General features: G+C 39.3%; 1 protein-coding gene across 1 annotated transcript in view; it reads right to left on the bottom strand.

Moving 5' to 3' along the window:
* Window positions 1–19826, bottom strand: part of LOC149280702 (limbic system-associated membrane protein-like) — a gene marked incomplete at its 5' end in the record, with an annotated part of 138899 nt that extends 119073 nt beyond the window's left edge. The window contains one exon of the mRNA XM_089500123.1: window positions 19592–19826. Coding sequence (XP_089356249.1) covers window positions 19592–19826 — 235 coding nt within the window. The remainder of the gene's footprint in view (window positions 1–19591) is intronic.
* Window positions 19827–27029: the final 7203 nt, after the last annotated feature.

Genomic DNA, 27029 nt, shown 5'->3' with positions numbered 1-27029 from the left:
CTTTACAATCCCTCTCCAGGTTTAATGCTGATCAATGCATATTTTCTCAGCAGCAGATAAATCTCAAATGATTAACGGGATGAACACGCTGATACCTTGGAGTCATTCGCATTCATATCTGATAATCTCTCCTTCTTCTGCAGGAACATAGCAGGTTTGTTTAAGCGAAATCTCGGCAAGCCAAAAGACATATTTTACAGACAGAGAGATTAATTCAAGGGCATTTTCTCTGCAATGAAATTACCAGCTTTAACGCTTAAAAAAATCTGGGTGGTACAGGGTATAGATATTTATTTCTTGCAGTACCAGACACGACCACTAAGCGTCAGCGGTCTAAATTTAAATAAATACTTTTTTTAAAGGCACAGTCATCCGATTACTTGTGTGTTTTCCTTTAAGGAAAAGTGAAGTTTCGCTTAGAAAGTCTGCTCAGTTACTAACAAGCCAAAGACTGCCTACTGGCATCAGTTGTCAGCGTTGTTAATGTGCATGCGCTCCCATTGAGCTCTTACGGCAGGCAGTAAAACGGCAGACTAGAGGGGTTTAATGGCTCTTAGCAGCAGTCAAACTGTTTTCCCTCCATTAAAATAAAAGAAAACTGTGACATTTTCTCCCAATTAGCTCGTTTCATGGTTTATCAAACCTTACTGTTTCCTTTTAGCTGTGGACCTTCTACAAGAGTAAAACTGCTTATACTGTATATATTTATATATATGTGAAGGTACAGCAGATACATGCTCTTGAAGGACATGAATTGTATATATTCTGTATGTGAACTATCCATTCAATGTTGTAGGAATGAGGAAGATATGTTTTCCTTCCTATGTTTTTTTATGGAGGATGACCTAGTCTAAAGCCCAGGTTTGGACTGGGGATGAGGAGGCGGCCCTGGCACTTTAAGGCTGGCAGCTTGCAAAGTTGACATACGTGGGGCTGATATGTTTTTATGACCATGCGACATGCAGCTGGCCATATCCAGCAGGTTACTCACACTTCATCCCCGATCTAAGTGCGATGTCAGCCAGCAGCCAACCAGGCATCCTCCCAGTGTGCCAGATGGCCATTACGGGCTTGCTAAAACCCACACTTTATGGACCACTTTATATTCCATGGTTTGACTTCTTGGTCATGGGCCATACCAAAGCTCTACGAGTTTGTTTTCCATATGTTACTTTGTTACATTGTTAACCTTGGTCAATCAGTCTTGATTAGATTCTATGTCGACGCTGACGTTCTATCAGACCTAACATGAGAGGTATCATTATTTTTATGGTTCAACACACAAAAGAAAAAAAAGTTTATGGGCAACTCGGTTCATTGTAATACTGACTTTCCAAGAATTTGTTTTGAAATTCCCTTTGGAGTCCAAAGATGGCAGAACTCAACAGGGTCAATGAAGCTGAGGTTTCCAAGACGCTCTACAGGAACGTATTCATTCATTCATTCTTAGCGAAGGCTATGATTGAGACCTTACCGTGATGTCAGATGTCAGGAGAACACAAGAACCAGTCTGCTTTTTTTCTTAAACCGTGTCAAAACTGGTAAAAAAAACAACTAAATAATGATATTTAAGAAATTCGGGTCCTATATGCGAATTTTACAAATAAGGATTCTCCATAAGTTTTTATTCCAGTTCTCATTAATAATAAAAAATTTTATAAGGCATTATATAAAAAAGTGATTGTTCGAAATATTTACACCAATTTTATTTTATTTTTTTGTTACTTATTACATATTACTTTATAATATGTTCTCTACACAGTTTTATATATAAAATAATGCACAGAATGATCCTCCTTATTTGATTTCAAATTATCCCTTACAAATAGGTTTCATTGAGGAATTTCCAGCAGGCGCCACGATGTTCCCATTTATCTTTTTTGCTCGTGATATAGAGGGATTTCTAAAACACTTGATGGCCAATTGTCTAAGGTCATGGGCTACACCCAACGTCTAATCCAGACTCTAAAAATCTATTACACTATAAGAGGGTCATAATTGGTTTTTCTGCTTCCTATCAAGCTGACAAACTTTTGCTATTGTATCGTGATTAATCATGAAGAGTGTCCCTTTGGCCGCGGTAGAGCGCAGGTCTTTAAAATCATTAATCTGCTGATCGCTTGGCCTTCATAATGTTCCTTACAATGTCTTCTAGAATAGTCACTGTGTTATGTTACATAATTACATAAGGTTCTACTAGTCCTTGGACTTTTGTTAAGAATCCTTAGCAACGTTTGACTTTTGTTATTTAACCAACTTCTCTTTTTTTTTTTTTTCTAGAGCTTTATGTTCCGTCGTAACTGTTTCCACTTCTGTTCTATTTATTTGCAATATCTGGCTACTTTTTATTCAGGATCATTCTCCGACTTTTGGAAATTGGACGCCTATTTGCTCTAGCGAAACCCTTCTGAGAACTAACTTTCGTTCCTTATGATTAGCTTTTTATTAGAGAAAAGCAGGAGACTTAGACCAATTCTCCACTTCTCGCAAGGAGATGGTTTTGCTTTCTATCTTCATTTCATTTAACAAGGAAATATCTTTAGGAAGCAGAGACATAGGTACTAAGACCTGCTCCAGTTGAGCATACTAACTTTTCATAGATAACACCGTTCTGCTTTCTTGGCCCATCATTGCCTGAGTGCTAAAGGATATAAAAATCTGCTTGCTAAGCAAAAAATTTTGGGCCTGTAACTGTCCAATAATATGTGTGGTCACATGAGACGTCAAACTATGGATAATAATGACACTTCTACATTTTTATGCTAAGGTTATGATGAATATGCGTTACTTGCGCCTGAGGCCTATTAAGCTTGGATATAATAATAATAATAATAATAATAATAATAATAATATATAATAATGATAATGTTAACATTTAATATATAAAATAATGAATATTTATTATTATAATTATTTTATTTCTAGCCAGTACATTTTTGTTAAAATGTATTTTTCTAAAAAAACTAAACAAATAAATCCCCATTTCTACTATAGCTTGAATTTTCAAAAATGTATATTCTGTCAATGCGTATTTTTTTGGAGTAGGGTTATTTAGGTAACAAGTCAATTAACTAAGCGATTTAAAGAAACACTTTTAAGTATAAAAAAGTGGAATATGATGGCGCTATTTAAATCAATAAATAATGACATTATATATTTATTTATCCATTTATATAATGATACTGTACATTAAAATGATAGGAAATAGTGCTCACCACTAACCTTGATATGCACAGAAACGCAGACTAACTCATCCACTTTAATAATTATTACAGCTCACCAAAGATGGATATTTAAATACCTTGCTAATGCATCGTAAGAGTTATTATAATCAATCAAAATCTAATGAAAAGCAAAGAAAAAACGTGCTCTGCTTTTTAAGGTTTAAATACATACTCATTATTTCAACATGTAATAGGCGTATAAATCAAGATTTATAAACGGGTCCATCTCACAAAAATCATGAAAACGGTGGCATAAATCGAGGGGGGTTGTTAACCACTTCCATTAAAATATTGTTAGATTCCTTTGCAACTGGAAAAAAAATCTAGCACACAAGGTATCGTCCCAGGCTGTTTCTGCAAATGGGGATTTCACCTAGAAAAATTGCAAACAACCAAGTACTTGAGGCTGAGGCTATCAGGCAGCAAGACTATATCAAACAAATCAGGACTGTTGGTAACACTGCCTAGCGAGAGTTAGTGCAGGCGCTTAGAAAATAAGGGGGATTTTAGGCAAGGGAAGGAAAGTTATGGAACTAGAGGAATCAAAAGGGGTATGGAAAAGAGCATGGGAAATAAATCGCAAAGCCTGAGGTTGAGGATGTTGATATAAATATAATTATATATTTGTATTCTTTTTTTATTATTTCAATAAACAAGTATTTTTAATTAAAAAGGGGTTACAATCTGCTGTCAGTTAAAAGGATTTCTCAGAAAATATCCCCAGATGAATCTGTGTCATGTAGAGAGAAGGGAAAGAAACATTTCTGCCAATTTATTTTTCTCCTTAATTCTCCCTGTCGCTTAAAAACTTTATTAAAAGGTTTATTGGGATACTACAGCTGCTTAGCAACAGAGACCTGTCATTCCTCCAAAGCTCCTCCTCTTTGTATTGCCTCAGACTTCCGGCAACCACTCCCAGTCTCTTTTAACTAACGGGCCTGTGATGTCAGAAATGGGCAGGCAGCCAGCGCAGAGCAGTGCAGAGGGGACACATTAAGAAAGGTTTTCAACAAGAAACTACAGAAAAATGGTGCATTATTTTACAAAAATAAGTTTATTTAGCATGGATACGGGATGAGGACGTAATAATTGAAGTACTTGGGAAAGTAAGGGGGAAAAAACGTGCAGGCGGAGGGGCACCTTTAATCTAGAGGTCTTTCAGGCTGAGATAGGATACTTTGTATCTCTAAACTATTTATTCTTCGTTACATAGGAAGTGAAAGCTTCCTGGGTACCTCTTCCAATGTTTAGCAGCTAAAATGCATGCGAGGCCTTCACGGCCGACAGAAGTGCTGTCTATAACTACAGCCAACGAGTCGATGGCGTTGATGTGATCAAACGGCGAGAAGCCTATTTCACATCCCATTGGTTATCTGAATAAGAAATAATAGGACACGGGTCCTTATTCACCAGCGACAGACTGTAGGACCCAAGTTATATGCGTTAACTGGCTTGTGGTTACGGGAGTGGGTGAGAGGGAGGCTTCTCTATTCGCTGTCTCATTAGTTTTATTCGATGCAATAATTTAGGCCAAGTCTAGTCAATTAGAGAGCGATTTCATGGTCACTTCTCTTTCGGTCCGTCTTATGAACCCCGGCTGTTACAAAAATCGATACAGTGGAGAATAAACGTTTTAGTGGCTGTTTAATCTTATATTTGATCTCGTCAGCTTTATTTTCTATATTTTTCCATCAAATTACAGACATTTAAAACTTTTTCCAGTCCTGTATACACTATATACAGGATGGTACAGGAAACCCAAATCAAATCAATAATGGTAAATAATGAAACATTTATTAATCAATATTCCACCTCTGTATCAAAGCTTCTTGCGGATATATTTGCATACATGGGCAAAGGGCAGAGTCAGTGTCTGGATATGCAAAAATACAAATTACAGTAGCCAATGCAGCCAATCGGTGTCAAGAATAGCCAGACCGTGAAGGAAGAAGGTAACTGTTGCAGCAGAATGGCCTGTTCTGTGCTCCTTTGAGCCATTAAGTAGAACCCTAATTTCGGTCCAGCTCTGGCATTAATATGGACTAAATAAAGGGGCCATGAGTATTTAAAATGTCTCCACTAGTTGTAACTATGAAACTTTGCAAGCCTAAGAAGCCATTGCCTTAATTAGTTTTATTATTTAATGGCATACATTGTTACTTTTGCATACATTTCTCATTATTTAAGGCAATTCTGTATAGTTATTTTTTTTCCACGTATTTTGGGGAGTCTGCCGTTTATGCAAAACTTTTTCAACTTTAACAAGGAGGGCACATTTTCTACCTTTTTGACTCATTCCATGCCAGAGGCATACAGCTTCAAGCTGCCAGTCCGTGGCGAAAATCTTTGTACAGTGGAGGTTGCTGGAAGTTGCAGCTTTAGAGCCGCAGCTTCTACCTAATTATACTGTCCCTTTTTTTGTACGTGTTTTAACGCATTCACACTATTGTTATATCCTTCTGGAAAGGTTTCGGGTGATAGGGACATTCTGGTGTGGACTTCTGGAGGTTTTTGGTGTCACATTGAGAAGCGTCAGGTGCCCCACGTGGATCCTCACAGCGGGAGTAACTTTGCCTTCACAAAAATAACAATTCAGCGGCGGGATTCGCTGGTTTATGTTATCCTCGATAACTAATGATGCCTGCGGGCTGGGATATTCAACAAGCAACAGGACACGACAGAGGATTAGAAACAGGGACGCGGGAGATGCTTTATTCAGATGGAAGCTAAAATTTCTACATATTCATGGACAGAGATCCACAGACAACATGTGGAGATCACTTACTTCTTCAGTCTTAAATCAGGAGAGAAGATCAACACAAACATATACATAAAAAATATAGATATATCTCTGTGGAATAGGTTACATAGTAACATAGTAATTGAGGTTAAAAAAAACCAAGGTCCATCATTTTCAACCCTTCTACTGATCCAAAAGAAGGCAAACAAGCCCAAATAAGGTAATACCCCCCAAAACCAAGGAAATAGTTACAAGTTATATGGGTTTTGTTTTTGTTTCTTTTAAATCTGACCTTCGCTGTGTTGCCTGAATCCACACCCTGCTGCCTGCCCTGACCTTGACCTGTCTACTATATACTTTAACAGATTATATGTGAAAGAGGTAAAAAAATGTACACAACCTGAGTGTCCTTAATGGAATATTTAACAATAAGATTTATTTAAGGTTTTACCCTCAAGGAAACAGGAAAGTGAATTAATCTATAGTATCCTGGAAGGTCCTGTTATGTCAAAGAACAAAGTCATCTTCGAGAAAGATCCCCCGCCCCAACGTATAAAGAATGAGCTAAGAGGCTTTACAAAAAACTTCAATATTTCCATATGGTTTGTACTTTAAGTGGCACAACATTTATGACAGTTCCTCCAAACCTCTCATCTAGGTATTACATCAGAGCAGACTGACCGCCTACAGCCATTCCCACCTGCCATTTCATGTCCATCCATGTGACACAGCAAAGATTTACAGATCCTAAAATGCAGTGATGGCCAGTGATGGGGAGTGAGTGTGATTGAATGAAGTGTTTTGTGTGATAGGTGTAATTGGAGTGATGTGTGATAGGTGTGATGGGGGCAAAGTGTCTGATAGTAGTGAGTTGTTTTGTGTGGTAGGTGTGATGGGAGTGACACTTCACTCCCAAGTGTTTTGTGTGATAGGTGTAATTGGAGTGATGTGTGATAGGTGTGATGGGGAGTGAGTGTGATTGAATGAAGTGTTTTGTGTGATAGTTGTAATAGGAGTGATGTGTGATAGGTGTGATGGGAGTGAAGTGTCTGATGGTAGTGAGTTGTTCCAGTGTAATAAACACTGCCAAAACCATTTTATTAACCAAAGTGTTTCATGGCATTGTTCAGGATGAATCAAACCGCAAAAATTCTACTAGACCGGGGACATTGTGGGGAAAATGTTTTTTAAAGGTAAATTAGTAAGATCTTTAGTTTTTGTTGGCCAACAATTGGATAAACAATTAGATAAACGGCTATTTGTCATACTTTCCAGAAAAAAAAAATCACCTTGATAATTACAGAATAAAAAATATAGTACAGAATGTATATCGGCAATATGGCTTCAACATAAAGAGGTTTCTCTAATCTACCTTGCTTTAATAAGCAACAAATAATAGTGATAATAATAATAATAATTAATAATAATAATAGATTTTTATAAAATATTTGTATCAAGACTATGTATATGCAATATATTATAGTTGTCACATGCCATCAAAACAGATCTATGTATATATACACTTTTTAATTGAAATTGAACCTATTTAAATGCTGAAGTCATTAAAATACTTCTTAAATTGTCGATAGAAGCCTGTAGAATCAACAGCGTTCCTCTTTCTTGAAGCAGCGTGCTTACCCCCATAGAGAAGGGAGTTCTAAAACTCACTTCCTACTGTGTTTTTCGGACAATAAACTTCTAAACTTGACGGAGCTTGGACAATAAATCCGTACCGATCGCTCCGCAGAGATCAATGGCAAGGTTTGAACATCTGTCCCTTTGCTCCACCGGGAGCTGAACTAACCAATTCCACCACTGTCGTCTCTTCATGCAAACTCGCTACTCTACTGAATCCCAAACGTTCTACGCAGACAGCAAAAAACTACCTGAGACAAATCCCAGAGCTAGATTTTAAATGCTAGCCCAATATACCACTGATACAAGTAAGTTTTTTGACATCTGAGACCTTAAACGAGGAGTAGCAGAAGACACTGTTCAATGTTTATAAATGTAAAATAATGCATTTGGGACTTCTGGAGGCAAACTATAGCATTAGAGGTTCTGGTCAAGAACAGTAGAAGACAAGAACTTGTGAGTAATTTGTTTTCAGGACTTAAAGGAAAGCAAAGAGTTGTAAACATACAGGGTGCCGGGTGTATAGTGAGGGCATTAGTAGCAGAAATTGAGGTGGTTCTGCCACTTTTCAGGTCTCATCTAGAGTATTAGGTATAGTTCTGGAGACACCATTTCCAGAGGAATATTAACATTCTGGAGAGAGTTCAGAGGAGGGTGAACTAGAGAAAAATGATTATGAAAGACTAAGGGATCTCAATTGGTTTGGCTTGGTGGATCCTATTTTAATATTTTAATCCTTATGTGTCGATTGACTAAAGGTCAAGTTTACCCTAGATCTACTAAATCAGCACAAAAGTCAAACTCTGGTACAACTTGGACCAGGCTGTCAATGTTCCACAACACCGAGACCTTGCAAGAATACTACCAGAGACCCCATAGAAACCTTTTGTGTGCGATGATAGAAAGTGAGATATAAACACCATAGAGAGTTCAATAACTTCAATGGCAAAGTGCAAGCACCTTGGACGAGACCAACAGATGTAGATAATTACAGAGCGTCTTTACAGAGGTAAACAATGTTGAGTTGCTGAACGAAAAGTGTGTCCTAGTGCCTGATTTATATCTTGGAGAAAAAAAAATATAGAAATATTATTTATTTTTGTCAATCTGTGCGGTGACTGAACATTTAGAAAACAACACATGCAAACATACACATCGACAAAAAGAATTTGCTGGAAGATCGGTCCATCCGGCCCCCGTCTAGTCGCCCGTTTCTCCTGCTCTAAAGACTCAAACCTTAATAAGTCGTTTGTCTCGTCTTAGATTCAGGAGCCGTATGTCTATCCCGCGCATGTCCAATGACCTCCACAGTCTTCCTAGCTCCTAGACCTACAACTGGCCATAGAGTCACATAAATTAACTTGATATTAGAAGTATTATTAAACACTCAGCTACAGACACCAGACGGCTTGTTTTTCCCTCAGAAATCTCATGGTGCTGCCACAACCACAAGGGATTCTGGGTAGGCGAATGCAAATAAGGTTAACAATGATCACCTTTTGCCTCTATATCCACTTTATACATGGATCCCTTGAAAGTAATTGGCCGCTGTACAGTACAGCCTTTACACAAAACTCATGTAAGAGGTGCAATAGTCAGATCACCGCTCATGGACAGCTCTATTTAAACACATCTGATTTTACACCAAGCAGGGAGAGAGGCCCAGCTCAATCCAGTTAGACTAGAGAGCTGTGCGCAGGGGCCCGTCCTAAGCCTAAGGACCCTGTAATAACAGACTAGCACATCCAGGAAAATGCAGCCTGAACAAACTTTTTAGCCATAATTAGGGGTCCAACTTAACCATAGGAGCCCTGCTAAACTTAGCTGAGATGACCTCAGGGGTCCTGAAGTCAGCAAATAGCTCACTCTAGGCTCCTCAGATAAAAACCAGCTGTCTCACACATACAACTCATCCTCGGAGCACAGCTGGCAATCACAATTTTTATTTTTTATTTTGAAGCCCGAGGTGCGTGCTCCTTTGGGTGCCACATTCTGTGCACAAGGCAGCAGAAGCCAGACTACAATACCGAGTTCCCTCATGGACAAATTCCAACCCCCCCCATGGGAGGGTCGGATCTTGAGTCTCACCCTGAAGAGTGAGACTCCTTGCTGGTTTTGTGAAGAGAGGAAGGGGTCAGAAGGCACCCAATCCTCCTCCAGCAAAGTCCAGGCTTCACTGCCTCTTAAAAAGAAAACAGTGTCACAATTGCAAATCCATAACCGTAACAGGCCTCAACCACATGAGGTTTTTTGCTTAATACTTGAGGCTTGGGGTAACCAAGAAATACCAATTACATAAGTTATGGTGAGTAAAGGTGATGGAAACCCTTCCACTTAAATTAAGGGGGTAGTAGAAGTATTATTACACACTCATCTACAGACACCAACAAGCCAGAAGGCCTGTTTTTCCCTCAGAAATCTCATGGTGCTGCCACAACCACAAGGGATTCTGGGTAGGTGCATGCAAATAACTCTTAGGCTGTCTTGTACACCGGCCAATTACTTTCAAGGGATCCATGTATAAAGTGGATACAGAGGCAAAAGGTGATTATTGTGACCTTATCTGCATGCACCTACCCAGAATCCCTTGCGGTTGCGGCAGCACCATGAGATTTCTGAGGGGAAAACAAGCCTTCTGGATTGTCTGGTGTCTGTAGATGAGTGTTTTATAATACTTCTACTACCCCTTAATTTTAGTGGAAGGGTTTCCATCACCTTTACCCGCCATAACTTATGTAATAAATTACCTTGACTCCACATGTCTGGAGCTACCTTAAAGGAGTGCGTGTAGTGTTTTAAGAGGGAAGAGTGTGTGCTTGTAATTAATGAACCTCTTAAATGCTTTAGTGCACACTCTCTGTCACACATAAACAAGTCATTGTTAGTATCTATGGAAAGGCTAAGGACCCTTAAAAAAACTGTCTATGACCGTTATAAGCATTTTAAATAACAATGCGCGCAAGGTGGTGGGGGCATCATGATGGTGGGGGCATAAATTAAGAAAGGCGCATTATAAAGACCTTCTTGGTGCTAGAAACTCACAAATTGATGCCACGCCAAGGTGATGAAATGAATATGTGGCTACGGTTAACTTTTTTTTCTCATGGCTGCCTCTTACTCACAATCCGAGGCTGGAATCTTACTTTGTAGCCGATAAAGTACTTAACTGTTTTCTTTCTTATTATTTGCTTTCGGTAACATAATACAATTTGTTAACCCTTTATTAAGCAACCTAGAAGTATAAAAATATAATAAATTAGTGTTTTATTGCACATGTGGTCTATGTGAGCTTCCCATGTTGGCTTTGATTTGATTAAGGTCACGGTGAGCGGATTCATCTAGCCTCGTTTAAATAAAGGCAAACCTTGTTTAACCTTCTATTATGGTCAGAAGGCATGAGATGTTGGAAAGATGTCATTACCTTGGGAGATTAATATTGTATTCCATAAAACATTATTTAATCCTTAGGGACATTCATCTTTTGTCTCCTTTTACACATTATATATATATGGAAATGTACATTTTATTCCTAAAGGTTTTATTAGATCTATGGGGAAATTAATCTTGTATCTATTTAAAATACATTTATTCTACAGGGAAATGACTTCTTTATTGCTGAATATAATTTAAAAGCAGGAGATAAATCTTTTATTTCCAATATCTTAATTCAAGCTATTAGGGAAAATTATATTTGATTTTTTTTTTTTTTTTTTCAATGTACAAAATGTTTTTAAAGTTCTTTCGAAAAATCATTGGTCATCGTACTTTTTTACTGAAATATATTTTAATGAAAATCTCATTGTAGTGATGGATATACTGTTTACATATATTTATCTACTGAAGATGAAATTATGTAATTTAAAGCTGAATAGTTGCCTTTTTGCGAAAAAGGTTTGCTAAACTATTGTAGGCAAGTACAATACTGGGACTGACTGACTGACTGGGACTTAGATTAAAGCATCGTTTGTTTTTTTTTGTGTTTTTTTTTAAAACTTTATTTAACATCATTCATGTTAAATAAAGTTTAAAAAAAAAAACGATGCTTAAATCTAAGTCCCGGTCAGGGGCGCCGAGCGGTTGCTCGTGAAGTTCTCGGCAACCGCTCGGCGCCCCTTACTCTCCGTGACTCCGTCGCTGTGCCGGCATCTCATGTTGAGCGCCGGACTATTCCGGCTCTCAACATGAAATGCCGGCACCGCGGCAGAGCGAGAAGACGGATGCCTCCCGCTCTCACCGCAGGACTCCGGCAACAAGGTAAGTGGGGGGGGGTGTAGTTTGAAGGGGCAGGGGGGGGTGTGTAGTTTGAAGGGGCAGGGGGGGGTGTAGTTTGAAGGGGCGGGGGGGTGTAGTTTGAAGGGGCAGAGGGGGGGTGTAGTTTGAAGGGACAGGGGGGTGTAGTTTGAAGGGACAGGGGGGGTGTAGTTTGAAGGGACAGGGGGGGTGGAGTTTGAATGGGCAGGGGGGGTAGTTTGAAGGGGCAGAGGGGAGGGGTAGTTTGAAGGGGTAGTTTGAGGGGCGGTAGTTTGAAGGGGCAGAGAGGGCGGGTAGTTTGAAGGGGCAGAGAGGGGGGGTAGTGAGGGGGGGCGCCAGAGGAGTAGTCCGCACAGGGCGCCACAACGCCTAAGGCCGGCTCTGGATACATGCATATTTAATACTGCCACTGAAAGTCATCTATTTTTTTAATTGTCATTATTATTATTATTATTATTAAATTATATAATAATAATAATAATAATAATAATTGGAAGCCGCTTACTGGACTCTCCCTTGATTGTTGCATGAGCCTCTACCATTATTTATTAATATTAATATTATTATTATTATTACTATTACTATTAGTATTACTATTATTATTTTTTTTATTATTATTATTATTTCGAACCATGCATGTCCTCTGTAACACTATTATCACAAATATAGTGCAATTGGGGAAAAAATGGGAAAGTCGTTTATTAATACTAAAGTGAAAAGTATTGTTCTGGAATCTGGAATGTGACAATTCCCCTTTCTTGTTTTCTTTGTTTTGTTTTTTTACTGCAGATTCTGGCATGTCCTGAGCATAATAAAGTTACCCATTTTGTATAATCTAAATGCGGAAGAGGTTGATTAATTAAAGAAAAAAAGGAATTTTGTAAACGTGCACGGTGCCTGAATCTAAGGCGAGACCAACGACTGATTAAGGTTTGAGTCTTTACAACAGGAGAAACGGGCTGTAAATGTTGTCTATGTCTTCTTCTGCAGCTAAAATCTTTCTGAAAAAAAATATATATTTTTTTGCGGTTTACACTTTTTTGAGAATACCGCAGTGAAAATGTTTAACCCTCGCTTTATGGGGCCAAGGAAAGGACTTAAAAGTGCGGTCTGGAGCGAAAGCTCAGCGTTATTTGACAAGCGTCGGCTTGAAACGGAGAGAGTTAAAAGAAAACAGATGAAACGGGGTTTTACAAGGCCACCCTAAGAAAGACGGATAACTCAAAGAAACATTGCTGGCCCAAATTAATCAGCCTCTCCTTCTCCGATCCCCGGCTCCGAGATCATTAAAAATGTTTCTTGTTTCTGATCTTCTTTCTTTTCTTTCTTCTTGTGTGTGTGTGTTTTTTTTTTAAACGACAGACATGAAACAGAAGTAAAATATATATAAATATATATGTGTGTCTTGTGTGCATGAAAAGGCAAAGCAAATAACCCGCATAGACAAAATTGGCAGTCAGGATAGAGCTTAATTAGACTGGTGGATCCACTTTTATGTAGAAACTAATAAAATCCTCGGTCGATCTGAAGGTTTCTGGGGAAAAATAAATTATCAGTCCTTTTATTATTATTATTTTACTGTAAGTCTAAGTAAAGTTTGCAGTTCAAAGAGGGGTTTTCCCCCCTAACAATTAATTAAAGAAAATCATAGGGTTTTGGGTTTTTTTTTCTAAAAAACCTAATTGATCTTTTTTGATCTCTTGACTTAGAGTATAGTCAGATACCTAATGGATACTTTATGTTATGATGAAACCTGCAAGAGAGGTAAGGGGTGCAGGGAGGCCGGAAGGGGTAAGTATATAATCATGGATGTCTATATATAAGTGTATGTGAGCATGAATGTCTATATATAAGTGTGTGAGCGTTTATGTCCACATATATATATATATAATAATAATAATAATAATATAATATATATGTCTATGTAAAAGTTTTTATATGTACGAGCATGAATGTGTGTTTGTATGTTAGCATAGATGTATATGAGCATGGGTGTGTATGTGTTGTGTTTGTGTGTGAGCATGAACGTATGAATGAGTGTGAATGTGTGACTAGTATGAATAAGTGTATGTGTAAGCGTGTAAGCATTTGTATGTGTGTGTTTGCATGTGTAAATGTGTGTAAGTGTGTTTATAAGGTGAGTGCAAGACTGTATGTTGCAAGGACCAAAGAAGGCACAGGGACAAAATGGCACATGTATAGTGTTTGGGGATTAGGATGGCACTGATTCGCTTCTTGGGGGAAAAGGTGGAACTCTGGGACATGTTTTTTGGTGAAGTTGGGGGGCCCCGGTGCAATTTTTGCTCCAAGGACTTTTTCTGTCTAGTTACCCCCCTGGACACTGGGCATGTAGGAAAATGGAAGTGAAAACTCAGGATGTGATGTTTTGCCCTCATTCATGTAATCCCAGCCATGTGTCCTAATGCATACCTCTTAAGTGTCCCAATGTTTGCGGGACAGTCCTGATTTCCGAGCACTGTTCCACTGTCCTGCACAGCTGCCTCCCTGCCTCCTTTGATCTCCCCGGAGAGCCCCAGGGAGCTATAAAATCAGCGCATACCTCCATTGCAGCTAAAGCATCACCTCCCACACCTCGACCCTGCCTACTTCTCTACCCGACCCCTTCCCGTTAAACTCTCCAAAACTATCCACTTTTCTTTCAGAATTAGGCAGGGAATGTTTTTTGAGGCAGATTTATAAATTGAATTCATATTTTGTTTTTATCTGGTTCTGTCTACAAAGTTAAAAAACTGTCGTTAACAGAATTGTAGTTTTTTTTTATGTAGAACAGCGTGTTTATAGCAATATCATCTCATCCTAATTTTGTAAATTTTTTTTGTTCCGTTATCATTCAAACCATCTCCTATTTCTCTTGCAAAATAGAGATTTTGGTTCAGTTTTCAATATAGGTGGTTCATTCGCAATCGCACACAGCGCTTCAATCAATACCCCCATGAATCCTTCACGGGACTTGAAATATGACCCAGAAATGCTGAGTTTCCTTGAAATAATAATGATAATAATTCATTTTTTACCGCGGTGTCAGTGAACTCAATTCTGTGTGGAGGAACTCCAAGGACCCGGCCTGACAGAGAGACTTGTGGATGAAATGGTTTTCCAATAGTAAAGTATTTTTTTCCGCCCAAAGCTTTGTAAGACTAGTATTAAACCCAGGAAGAGCGGCGGCAAATCATTGAGGATCTTCCTGTATGTGTCGACACATTGATATGAAACATGGACCTGCTTTCTGGTTTATGGAAAAAAAAAAAAAAAAAGTTAATCTGTAAAAAAAATTGGTACTGGTATATTTCTAAAACGGCAAAAAAATATATATATGTTTAGATGTTTACATTTTTATATAAAATAAAAGTATAAACAGTTCAACTTTTCCAAGAACGCTTAAAGGGAAACTCCAGGATTTTTTAAAATTATCAGATAAAATACATTTTCCAAAATATTGTTATTTTTTTAATCTGGTAGAACCAGTTGTAGTTTTTGCCCCATAATATAATGTTTTCAGGCAGCTGCATATCAGCCATTTGTTATCTGATCCCCGATCTACTAAACACCCCGACTCCTTATGATACTGCCTGTGGGGAACAATAGAATGGCTCGGTCTTAATCACCCAGTCGGACTCTCTGACTAATGAAGGTCTATGGAGGAAAGGACTTCATTACCATTGTCATAAAGACATAAACAGGCAAAAATTTAGGACATTAGAGGACTGTTTTGTTTTTTTCCCCCCTCTCGTCGTCCTAATCCTACCTATGATTTCAGAACAATTTCTGAATTCTACGCTTTTAGCGTTTATTGCGTATTTTAAACGGTGACATCACGGTCTCCCTCCTCGCTCTGCGGGGGGTGGGGCAGGACACAAAACAGAGGATTTAACAGAAAAAGATGTTTCCTACAGAACGTCTCAGTCTGTCTTTCTGAAATCCCACGGAGCCACCGAGTCCAACGATCAAAAAGCAGCCAAGCGACAATGACAGAGAGCCACACAATGCCTGCTAGTTTTAGGAGTTATGTTACTATCCCCATCTCTGCGATTCGGAAAGGTCCTTGGGTCGTATTTCATCTCTTTGTTTCCTGATGGAATGTAGTTTTTTAATCTGTTTCTCCTTCACCTTGCCAGGTGCTAAATCTGTAGAAGTAGAAGGTTTTTGATTTAACAATGTTGCCCGGTGGACGGGGTGTCGGAGCAGATTTCGAATGCCGCAGGTATGACAGATTGCCCCATTATTTTAACACGCTCCTGTTGCGTAGCCTTTCTGAATTATAGTTATTGGAAATTATTAGCATATTTTGGGAGCTCTAAACGGTGGGCAAAAAATTACGCCAATCATAGGCTGAAGGGGTATATTTAAAAGGGGAAGGGACATGTTTTCTTTGATACACGGTCATTTTGCACGACGTTTGTATTTCCGTTCCTGAATACAAAGTTACTGCGGGAAAAAGATGATGTCTAACTTTCCCTAAAATAATCATTTTTTTGTAATTCTGACTACCCGGAGCCTACCCTTGCATGTTGCTGCCAGGACTGCCCACTGACATCAGAGGTCCCGCAGACCTCGATGGGCGTTCCCACTGTCATGGGCGGTCCCACTGACATCAGAAGGGGGCACTGCTGACGTTACGGGACACATCCCCATTTAAGGAGAAAATGGGTGGGGAGAGGGGTGTGTCAGGTGGCCGCTCCCATGGCCCGGAGGATTCAGGTGTCGACCCAGAGAAGCAACGCTTCCCAGGTATGCTCCGGAATCTAAGACGAGACCAACGACTGATTAAGATTTGAGTCTTTACAGCAGGAGAAATGTGCAATCTAGATGGGCCAAATGGGGCCGATCTGCCGGCAGAGACAGAGACTTGGGACATATACAGGCATTTTGGTGAATATTTTTAAAAAATTGTTTGCCAGTTGACATTAGTGGGGGTTCCATCTGACATCATTGGGCGTTCTTGCTGACATTGTGGGCGGTCCTACTGATATCGTAGGACACACCCATTAAAGGGAGAAATGGAAGGGGAGCAGGGCGTGTCAGCATCCCATGACCCATAGAATATGCGTGTCGACCTGGAGAAACTAAGACGAACCCAACGACTGATTACAGCAGGAAAAACGGGCACTAGATGGACCGATTGGGGCTGATTAGCCAGCAGAGACAGGGATTTGGGGAAGATACTGCCGTTTTACTGAATATTTTTTAAAATTGTTTGCCAGCTCTACAACCTTCTTCGACCCATACCATTGGATACATTTGATATGAACATGAGCCAGGTCATTCTTCTGTCTTAATTAAAATACCCTTTTAAGGATAAATATAATTTTTACATAAGTAGAATAATGGGCTCCAGAAATAGTTAGTAAAAAAAAAATGCCTTCATTTTTAAATGTACTTTGAACAGTAAAATAATTATTCTGAGTGTAATAATATTGCTGGTCAGAAAGTTTCCAGAGGAAAGTAATTTCCTTCCTCCCTTTCCCCATTAATTATTAATCCTGAATCAGCAGATTACATTTTGTATTAGATTAGTTTTCTTTTCAATTTTGATTTATCTGAGAAAAAAAAAGTCTTTGGGGTTTTATTATAAAATCAGAAAAAGGAATTTTTTTTTGGCTCTTGTGAGCTTTTAAATCAAAATCTTCTTACAGGCTTCGGAATAAACGGAAAGAAAAAAAACCCCCCAAAACAAATTCTATTATTATTTGACCCTTAAGAGGGTCTAAGACCCCGAGGTTTAAAGGGTTAATACCCTGGCTGGTTCGAAGGACTCGTAATTCATTTCTAGAAAATCAGAAGTAATTAATTGAAAGATCTGTGAAAAAAAAGCGTTTTATGATTACGAAGAAGAGTAGATTAATTTAGAATGCTGAGATTTTAGTTGATGTTGATTCTTTTTTATTTGGTCAACATTGACGAAGATTTAAGGAGCTCTTGGACTTCAGAGGTCTCTTTTTCGGATGGAAGAAATCTCTCCATTTTCTCTTGGGCTCACACAACTATATTTTTCTTTAGAAACATATAATATTGGTGCCGACCTCGGGGTCTTGTTCAAATTGGGAGATTTTTGGGGTTTCTTAAGGGTAGGTTCTAAAAATGAGGAGCTTCTAAAGGTCAATAAGCGGGTCCATGGGGTGAACTGGGTGGGTTCTCAGCACAAGTTGTAGAGGCTTTTAGGGTCAATGTGCAGTTTTAGGGTGAATGTGGTAGGTTACTGGAGTGAATGGTCTGAATTTGATGGTCAGTAATTCATTTTTTTTTTAATACAATACTCAATGGAGTTCATTGTTAAAATGGTGTCTTAAAATCCAGATGGAGGACTCGTTGTCTTCAAAAAAAATGGAGAAAGAAGTCACATTAAATTGTTTCCTGTGCATTAAATCTAATTATAAGAGCATAACTTATGGCGAGATAAGACTGTGTAGACTGTGGTCCATTTCTATACAGATTTGGAGTAAAGCATGGGATAACTGCTACAGAACCATCAATGATATCATCAATATTTGGGAAGCCGGAGACAAATAAATTAACCGGTACCTGATTTATCTTAAAATATGAGGATTCTGTATCGATAAATAGATCTAATCTTCGAGTGCCTGGCAAAGAGTTGGGTTCAGTCGTTGGTCTCGTCTTGGTTTCGGGAGCCATATGCCTATCCCATGCATGTTTAAATCCCCTCACTGTATGAGCTGTCTACTACTTATGCTGGAAGGCTGTTCCTCTTACCTACTACCTTCTCAGTAAAGTAAAAAAAAAACACATTATCCTATCTTAACCCTCTCGGTTCCTGGATAGTATTGATTAGATGAGACAGAACTCTGAGGTTTTAATTGTGAATCATTTTCAGAATGTTAGAATTCTATCAGGATTTCCAGTTCAGTTGGGAGAACATTTGAAAATTCTACTCACACTTTTTGGAGCACAGATTGCCAAAACAAATGGAAACTGGTGATTTTGGTGTGAAAAAAAACAACACAACCAACTGCAGACACTCGCCCAAGAAAACAACATATTTTCATACTTTTCAGGTTTTTTTTTTTACGAAGGATATTATTTCTAGAGTACAGGTGAACTGGTTAAGGGTTCGTGATCATGTTTACTGTCCTCAGTGTGAGTTAACATCAATAGCGCTTCAGGATGTTTATCGTCCCTGGAAGCAGTTGATATAAATGCATTTTCAACCAAAAAAACATTTTTTTCTATCTATATCCTTGAGGTTTCTCTGCTTTTTGTCAGCTGTATTTAAGAAACTCGTACAGAAGCTTGATTCTCTATTTGTATCTGATTTGTTTTCTCAACTAAGCCAACAAGGTTCTAAAAGCTTTTCTCTAAACTGCATTTAATGTGAGTGAGAATTTAATGTTTTTGTCAACAAATATATTTCCATCATCAAAGCTTAAGAAAAAAAAACAAAACATCTTGGCAAATGATTTCAAATCAATGAGAGATTCTCTTCCAGTAGAGCGCAACAAAGTGTTTTCCTTTTGTATGAATTACAAGGATTTTTTTTGTAACAGAAATTTGCTTTTGTCATTTTCTTTTCATGATGAACTGACTAATAATTAAATAAATAAACCATCAGAGAAAGCTCATCGCTGGTCTGCAATTTGAATGTTATATATATATATATATATATATATATATATATATATATATATATATATATATATATATATATATATATATATATATATATACTACCGTTCTCACGGTTCCGAAACTCAAAGCGGCCCCTTACCCTGTACGATGAGATAAATCTGGGTGGTCTTGGTGTGATGCTGTGTCTGTACGGAGCAGGTGTAAGGACCTTCATCGTAGACGTCCACTTTCTGAATGCGGAGACTGTACTCCAGCACGCTTCTCTTGTCCAACTCTACTCGTGGGTCAAGGGACCACTTGTCCTGTCCGGCAAAGATGATGCCGGAGCGGTTCAGCCAAGCCACTTTGGAGCTCTTGTCTTCCACAAAACATCTAAGAAAAAAAGCAAAGAACACATTTAAGGAATTAATATTTCCATGTATTATTATTATTTATTGTTTTATATAGCGCCATCATATTCTGTAGCGCTGTACAATGGGTAGACAGGACATAACAAGTAGTATATAATGTAACAAGATGAATTACAGAAACAACAAGTGAATGTAAATGTGTACACTTTAAAAAAATATATAAAACCCGCCATGTCTTGGGACATAAAAAAGACCAGGATTTAGGGAAAAATCACAAGAGATTTAATCATTTTACGGTAAAACCTCAGGATTGACACGTGTCAAAAAAAAAAGCAACATACAATGAAGAGATATTGTTCTTATTTTATATTATAATATATTTTCACATATGTTGCCTTTTCAAATAAATCTGAGATTTTGTACATTTTAGCTCCCCTGACTAATATTTTTTTCTTCAACGTGGCGTTCGAATTAAATTATCAACCTGAAAATTGAGATGTGATGGTTTTGATAGAAAAAACCTAGACATTTTATTAATACGAATTATATTATTAAGTGGAAGTCAGATGGTCCGCCAAGCTCATGCCGAGAGACAGATAATTTAAGCTTCTAGTGCAGGTTGGCTATGATATGAGGCGGCCAGGTGCCGTACCTGGGACCTCTCAGGGTTGGACCCCGAGTCTCAGGGTTTTTGCTCTAATCTTGGAGTGAAGAAGCAGATGTTGAGCGGAGCCGGGGAGGGGACCAAAAGGATCAAAGAGCAATAAAAATGTTGCAAACCAAAAATAATAATATTAATAATATCTTTTTCTCTCTCTCTCTCTCTCTCTCTCTCTCTCGCAAAGTCCTCTTGTTTGGCAAATTGTGGCATTCGATTAATTCACTCGCTTCGAGATTTTTCTATTTACTCTACTCATTATGGCCCAAGGAGGCAGACAAGGTCTCCCGTCCAAAACCCATCCACTGAAACATTTTGTCGTTTCTCTCTTTGCAACAATGTAAAAAAAAAACACCCAAAAAGTAACTTTTTCTATAATGTAAGAAAATGATCTCACACAAGCCCCCTGTTTCTTTAATTACAATGGTGGATATGGAGCATCTTCCCTGGAACAGACAAGACACTGACAGATCACCATAGACTAAGCTATAAATCACAGTCTTTCTTCACTTACAGAATCACAAGAACATTCATTTTTTTTTTCACTTTTCTGCTCGAGTTCCTCGCTTTTTCTTTTCTGTTATTTTTACTCCGTGGCGTCACGCTCTCGCAAAGAGACTGCATTGCTTCGATTAATTTCTTGGCGTGTTGTGCTTGTAATATTTTATGTTGTGTATATCTGATGTTCTTTCTACCTCCACTTCATCTGCAAGTGTCTTGTTAATTCTGGAAGAAGTGGAGTTGGCCACAAGCCACGTTGATAATATCCACATCAATATTTCTCCTTCGGAGAGAGACAGGTGGGTTTGGAAAAAAAAATAAAAAAAATAGCAGCCTTTCTGTAAACTTCGGCGTCGAGACTTCATTAGCTATAACCGACGCGGAGTTTATTGGAAGGCAACATAATAGAATGTGAAACTCTATAAATGCAGCCCATAAACAATTCTATTTACTAGACGTGAGCGTTGAAGGCCACTGCTGCCCGTACTTTTCAATAATTTAAAATACTATTTATGAATATTTATTAATTCATTATTTTTTATTTGTGTATTAATATTATTTTTTATTATTAATATTTTTTATTCAATAAATAAAATAATTTCTATATTATCATATAAAAAAAAGAGGAAGCCACCCCCCCCCCAAAAAAAATTGTCTTCCCCAAATTTTAAAAAAAAATTCTATCGGAGATAGTTATTTATCAAAACCCAGCCGTTTACAGGCAATGGAGCAAAAGGAATACAATGTATCTGATAGAATAAATACAAAATGTATTCATAATAAAGTAAGTGGCATCCAAAATAAACTTGTTACATCATTTCCACCAATAGGAGACCAGACTTTTCTCACGGCCCCCCTCAATAAAGCAACCCTTCCTGAATAATATTTCCCATTTTTCTTAGTTTGGTTTTTCATAATAATTTCTATTTTATAAGCTTAGTGAATTAACCCCATAAACAATTAGCATGAGATGCGACTGTAACAACTTTTAATTAGAATATTAATAAAGCATCATTCTGTCTGCAGAACTTCAGTGAAATAAACGTGAAAGCAAAAAAAAAAAAATTTATTTAATAGGCAAAAAAAAAACAACTCTGGTTGCCACGAGCGATAACAGCAAAACCGAAATTATCTTTTGTACCGCAAAGCGACGTTTTAAAAAGAGAATGCCCCGGGGCGTGATCACGCCAGAGGCAAACTTTCTGAACAGAAACAACAGAAAGTGTACATTTTTTTTGACCTTATGTTCCGCGCTCCATTGGTGGAGAGCGGATGAGAGCGAGTCACACATCTGTCACTTAACCGCTATCTCTGCTCTGTCTGTGATGCGACGCGCATTCTAACATCTGCTGGTCCTTCTTAACACGGTGTTTCATTTGCCTTATTGAGTTACCGGATTATTCTTTTATTGTTTGGGAAATCTTTATGGTTTACAACAGATTAGGAAACCTGTTTTTTCTTAATACTGTATACCGTATTTCCCCATGTATAAGACGCACCTTTTTTAGAAAAATTTGGGGTCTAAAAATTGTGTGCGTCCTATACAGTGGTGGTAGATTTTTTTTCTTTTTTTTTTGTTACCAGAAAGGGGACCTGCTGCCTACCTCTGTGTTGCTCAGCAGCGTCTCTTAATCCGTTGCCGCGACACAGGAACCCAGTGGAGTCACGTGAATGCACATCGGATCACATGACTGCGCTCAGTTCCTGTTCGAGCAACGCAGAGGAAAATAGCGGCCCCCACAGAAGTCTGCAAGCTGCACCAGAAGATCTGCGGTTTGGGTAAGGGTGGGGGAGTAAATGAATGAATATATGTGTGTGTGATAGCATGGATCCGGGCGCAGGGGGCACAGGGAGGCTGAAAGTGATGTGCATGTACTGGCTGCCTGAGCATGATAGGAGTGTGATTGCTAACAATTGCTAGCAGCTAACATCAATCACACTCATATCATGCCCAGGCAGCCAGTACAATAACTTTATGCAACATATATATTTTTTTTAATTTTGTCCCCCCAAATTAAGATCCGTCTTATACAAGGGAGTGTCTTCTACTTGGGGAAATACGGTATTTTGTTTTATGCTTCAAAATATTGAATAGAAATGGCTGAGGTTACTTGAATGCGCTGTTTTACCTGGGAGGGTCTCTTAAAATATCCCCTGCATCATGCAGAGAGAGGGAAAAGAGATTGGCAGACTGAGTAGTGAAGACAGACAGGATTCAGAGGCCCAGCTGAAATGTTTTCAACAAGAAAATACACCAAAACTGTATGAATAATATGGGAGATGCCTAGAAATGCCTTTTAACCCCCTATATGCCACTCTGCCTCCAGAAATGGGGCTGGTCTCCAAATGTTTTCAGGGCTGCTTTTCATTCCCAGTCTGGCCCTGGCTGCAGTTTGTCCCTATGGTAAGTGCGTATTTCCTAATGCATTGTTTCTGTAGGGGGCTCCCTGGCACACTGCGGCGTCCCTTTAATTAATCAGTTTAGTAATGCTAAATGTTGTAATGAGGACAGTTCCCCTTTAAGAAGTCCCAAGTAGTAACGGTGTATCCGCTGCCGTGTTTTGCAGAAGGAATGAAGACTTCATCTGAATAATATTAGGGTCCGAACTTATAAGCAAAGCGTGGAGTCAATGAGCCGTGAGATATGCCTACTTTAGCATTAGCATTAAATTGTAAAGCGGGGGGGGCTAAACTCAACTCACAGACTAGTCGACTATATTTTTCTTCAATGGTTCCTATGGTTACAAAGCTGAAGTCATTTCCAGTTTTAAAAGACTCGGAGCCCCCCTGCCCCGGCACAATGATTTCGTTCTTATGACTTGATAACTATACAGCTTTAACTGGCCCATTCGCCCCCCGCTGAGCTCATTCGAGAAATGGCAGTGAACGAGTGGAAGTTTATTCTGTATTTTCTGGGGAGCCGGGTCGGCGCACGGCGCGGAACGCTGGAGGACACTTCCTGTTTAAGCGGGTGACCTCAGCAATCATCGGAATGTTGATGCAGAAACTGTGCGCATCAGCAGTGTTTGCAGATTGTAACGGTTGGATGATTTTAGAAAGGAAGATTGTTGCTTCTTTGAAAATTCATGCAAAAAAAAAATGTAGCATTATGTATCCATCTATCTATCTGTCTAGATAACCTTAAAAAATACATTTATCATTAGAACACGAAAAACCTTAGCTTTGCTGCATAAAATATTCCAACTTGTTTGTTGTGTTTAGGATATAATAAAAAACCACATTATCTGATATACTTGAGAGAAAGATAAATACGGTAGAGAGGTAACATCGTTGTAAAAGGGTTTCTAACGCTCAATTAGCTTTTTAAACTTAAACTTGGATCAGCGAACATAACGTGCCATTGGAACACAGGAGTGATGGGAGCGATAAAGGGCCATTGGAACACAGGAGTGATGGGAGTGATAAAGGGCCATTGGAACACAGGAGTGATGGGAGTGATAAAGGCCCATTGGGACACAGGAGTGATGGGAGTGATAAAGGGCCATTGGAACACAGGAGTGATGGGAGTGATAAAGGACCATTGGAACACAGGAGTGATGGGAGTGATAAAGGCCCATTGGGACACAGGAGTGATGGGAGTGATAAAGGGCCATTGGAACACAGGAGTGATGGGAGTGATAAAGGGCCTTTGGAACACAGGAGTGATGGGAGTGATAAAGGGCCATTGGAACACAGGAGTGATGGGAGTGATAAAAGGCCATTGGAACACAGGAGTGATGGGAGTGATAAAGGGCCTTTGGAACACAGGAGTGATGGGAGTGATAAAGGGCCATTGGAACACAGGAGTGATGGGAGTGATAAAGGGCCATTGGGACACAGGAGTGATGGGAGTGATAAAGGGCCATTGGAACACAGGAGTGATGGGAGTGATAAAGGGCCATTGGAACACAGGAGTGATGGGAGTGATAAAGGGCCATTGGAAAACAGGAGTGATGGGAGTGATAAAGGGCCATTGGGACACAGGAGTTATGGGAGTGATAAAGGGCCTTTGGAACACAGGAGTGATGGGAGTGATAAAGGCCCATTGGGATACAGGAGTGATGGGAGTGATAAAGAGCCATTGAAACACAGGAGTGATGGGAGTGATAAAGGGCCTTTGGAACACAGGAGTGATGGGAGTGATAAAGGGCCTCTATGCCTATGAAGAGATTCCATTAAAAAATCAGCAGTTTCCAGATACAATACTCATTTACAACATTAACCCCGCCTGCGCTGGATTTCTCATCCATTTCATGTTATTTTAATAGACAAAATTTGGTTTTCTTTCAAAAACAGGGACATTTCTCAGTGACCCCAAACTTTTTGAACATTAGTATTTACCATATATTTAGCAACAACCAGCAACTTAACAATAGGGAAACACATTATCGTCACACGTTACTCACCACTACAGGTAAAACTCTAAGCATATGAGTGAGTATATCATGCATGTACAATAGCATGCACACTATCACTCCAACTTCTGCTGGGAGGCTGTTCCACTTATCTACATCCCTCTCAGTAAAGTAAAACCTTACATTCATTTCCAGTAACTTGCGTTTGATGGCTGCAGAACTAGCACTCTAAGTATGACACCTAGTAGTTGTGTTGCTGGTCAGTTGTGACCGTACATATAAAACCGATGACCGGCAAGCCGCTGTAGCTTTTGTCCTACAGAATAAACTCTGTTGACATCAATTTGGTAGAGAGCGCTAAACTGCCTAATTTGCACATTCATGAGCTCATTAGGGGCATGTTTATTTTGAGAGAGTAGACCAAGTTTTTAATACATAATGACACTCGTGCAGGCGGTCTGGGTGCGCATACATTAACTAATGGGGCCAAAGGTACTCCGGAGAGATCCATCCAGTCCGCAGCTAATGGTTCAGTTAATTTAATATCTTTAAAGATCTCAATGCGGATTTTGCTTTGATTTTAAGTTATTCGTATAGCGAGAAAAGAAAATAATTGCCCGAAAAAGCATCTCGCAGATGCCCCGAGTCCAGCCGTTACTGATTTCGACAAAGCAGCTCATTTCGAGGGCCCTAACAGGACTTCTATGAGCGTGGAACATAATCGGCCTGCACGCTGTGGCCGGCCCGGGCCAATGCCCGACGGGGTGCTGGCCGACAGACCCACACGCTAACCCGATGTGCCGCTCCAGCGACGGAACGGATGCTGCATCGGGCGGCCAGCGGCTTCATATGCTGTCAGCATAAAAACGTAGCGTGCGGCAGGACCTGCGTCGTCGGGAGGCCATCGGCCTTAAAGTGCCAGGGCTACCACGACGTCGACATGGGGGCAGAAGAGAACTTAGCAAGGGGATGGAAATGTAAAAGGCAGGCAAGCGGGATAAAAGAAAAAAACGGAAGAAGGGAGGAAAAGAGGCAAGTGAGGTGAAAAAATAGGATGGGCCAAAAATAAATTGCCAAAGAGAACAGAAGGAAAAATGACTGCATTATACAGAAAACAAAGAAAAAGGGGGGGATAACTGATTGCTAAAGGCAAAGAAAAGCTCTTTTCTGTGTAATCGCTCCAGAGCCCAAATCACCTTAATCTGGCCTTGGTCCGAGATGTTTTTGTGGGGATCAGGCTTCTGACCTCACAGAACATCAGCTGGGGTCATGTCGTCTCCTTAACTTTTTATGTAGCAGCATTGATTAACATGATAGCCAGCAGCCAACTTGTAGTAACCCATCACGATGCAAAAAGCAACATAAATTTCACCTCGGACGTCCAACAAAGCTAAAGCTGGGGCGTTTCACGCAAACTTCTCCCCATTTCCCATGATCCATCAGTACAGACTCCATTGGAATCCTCCTGTCAGCCCGAGCAGGAAGTTGGAAGCCGCTTCCTGTTCTCTCCCCGCGTCGTTTTATCGGACAGTGCATGAGCCTCTAGCGCTAGAGATTGTTTCTGCTTGATTGATACATTTAATATAATACTCACAACACAAATAAAGATAATAATGACAGTGTCAGCCATTTTGTCTTCCTGCTTGAACGAGAAATCTTTATTTCCTTTGTTTTGTAATTGCGAGACATTTTCATATTACGGACATCCTTGTG

The sequence above is a fragment of the Sceloporus occidentalis genome, unplaced genomic scaffold (assembly GCF_023333645.1).
Source record: "Sceloporus occidentalis isolate IW3139 unplaced genomic scaffold, rSceOcc1.0.p SCAF_148, whole genome shotgun sequence".
NCBI lineage: Eukaryota > Metazoa > Chordata > Lepidosauria > Squamata > Phrynosomatidae > Sceloporus > Sceloporus occidentalis.
The sequence above is the reverse complement of the archived record's forward strand: the minus strand, read 5'-3'. Positions and strand labels throughout refer to the sequence as shown.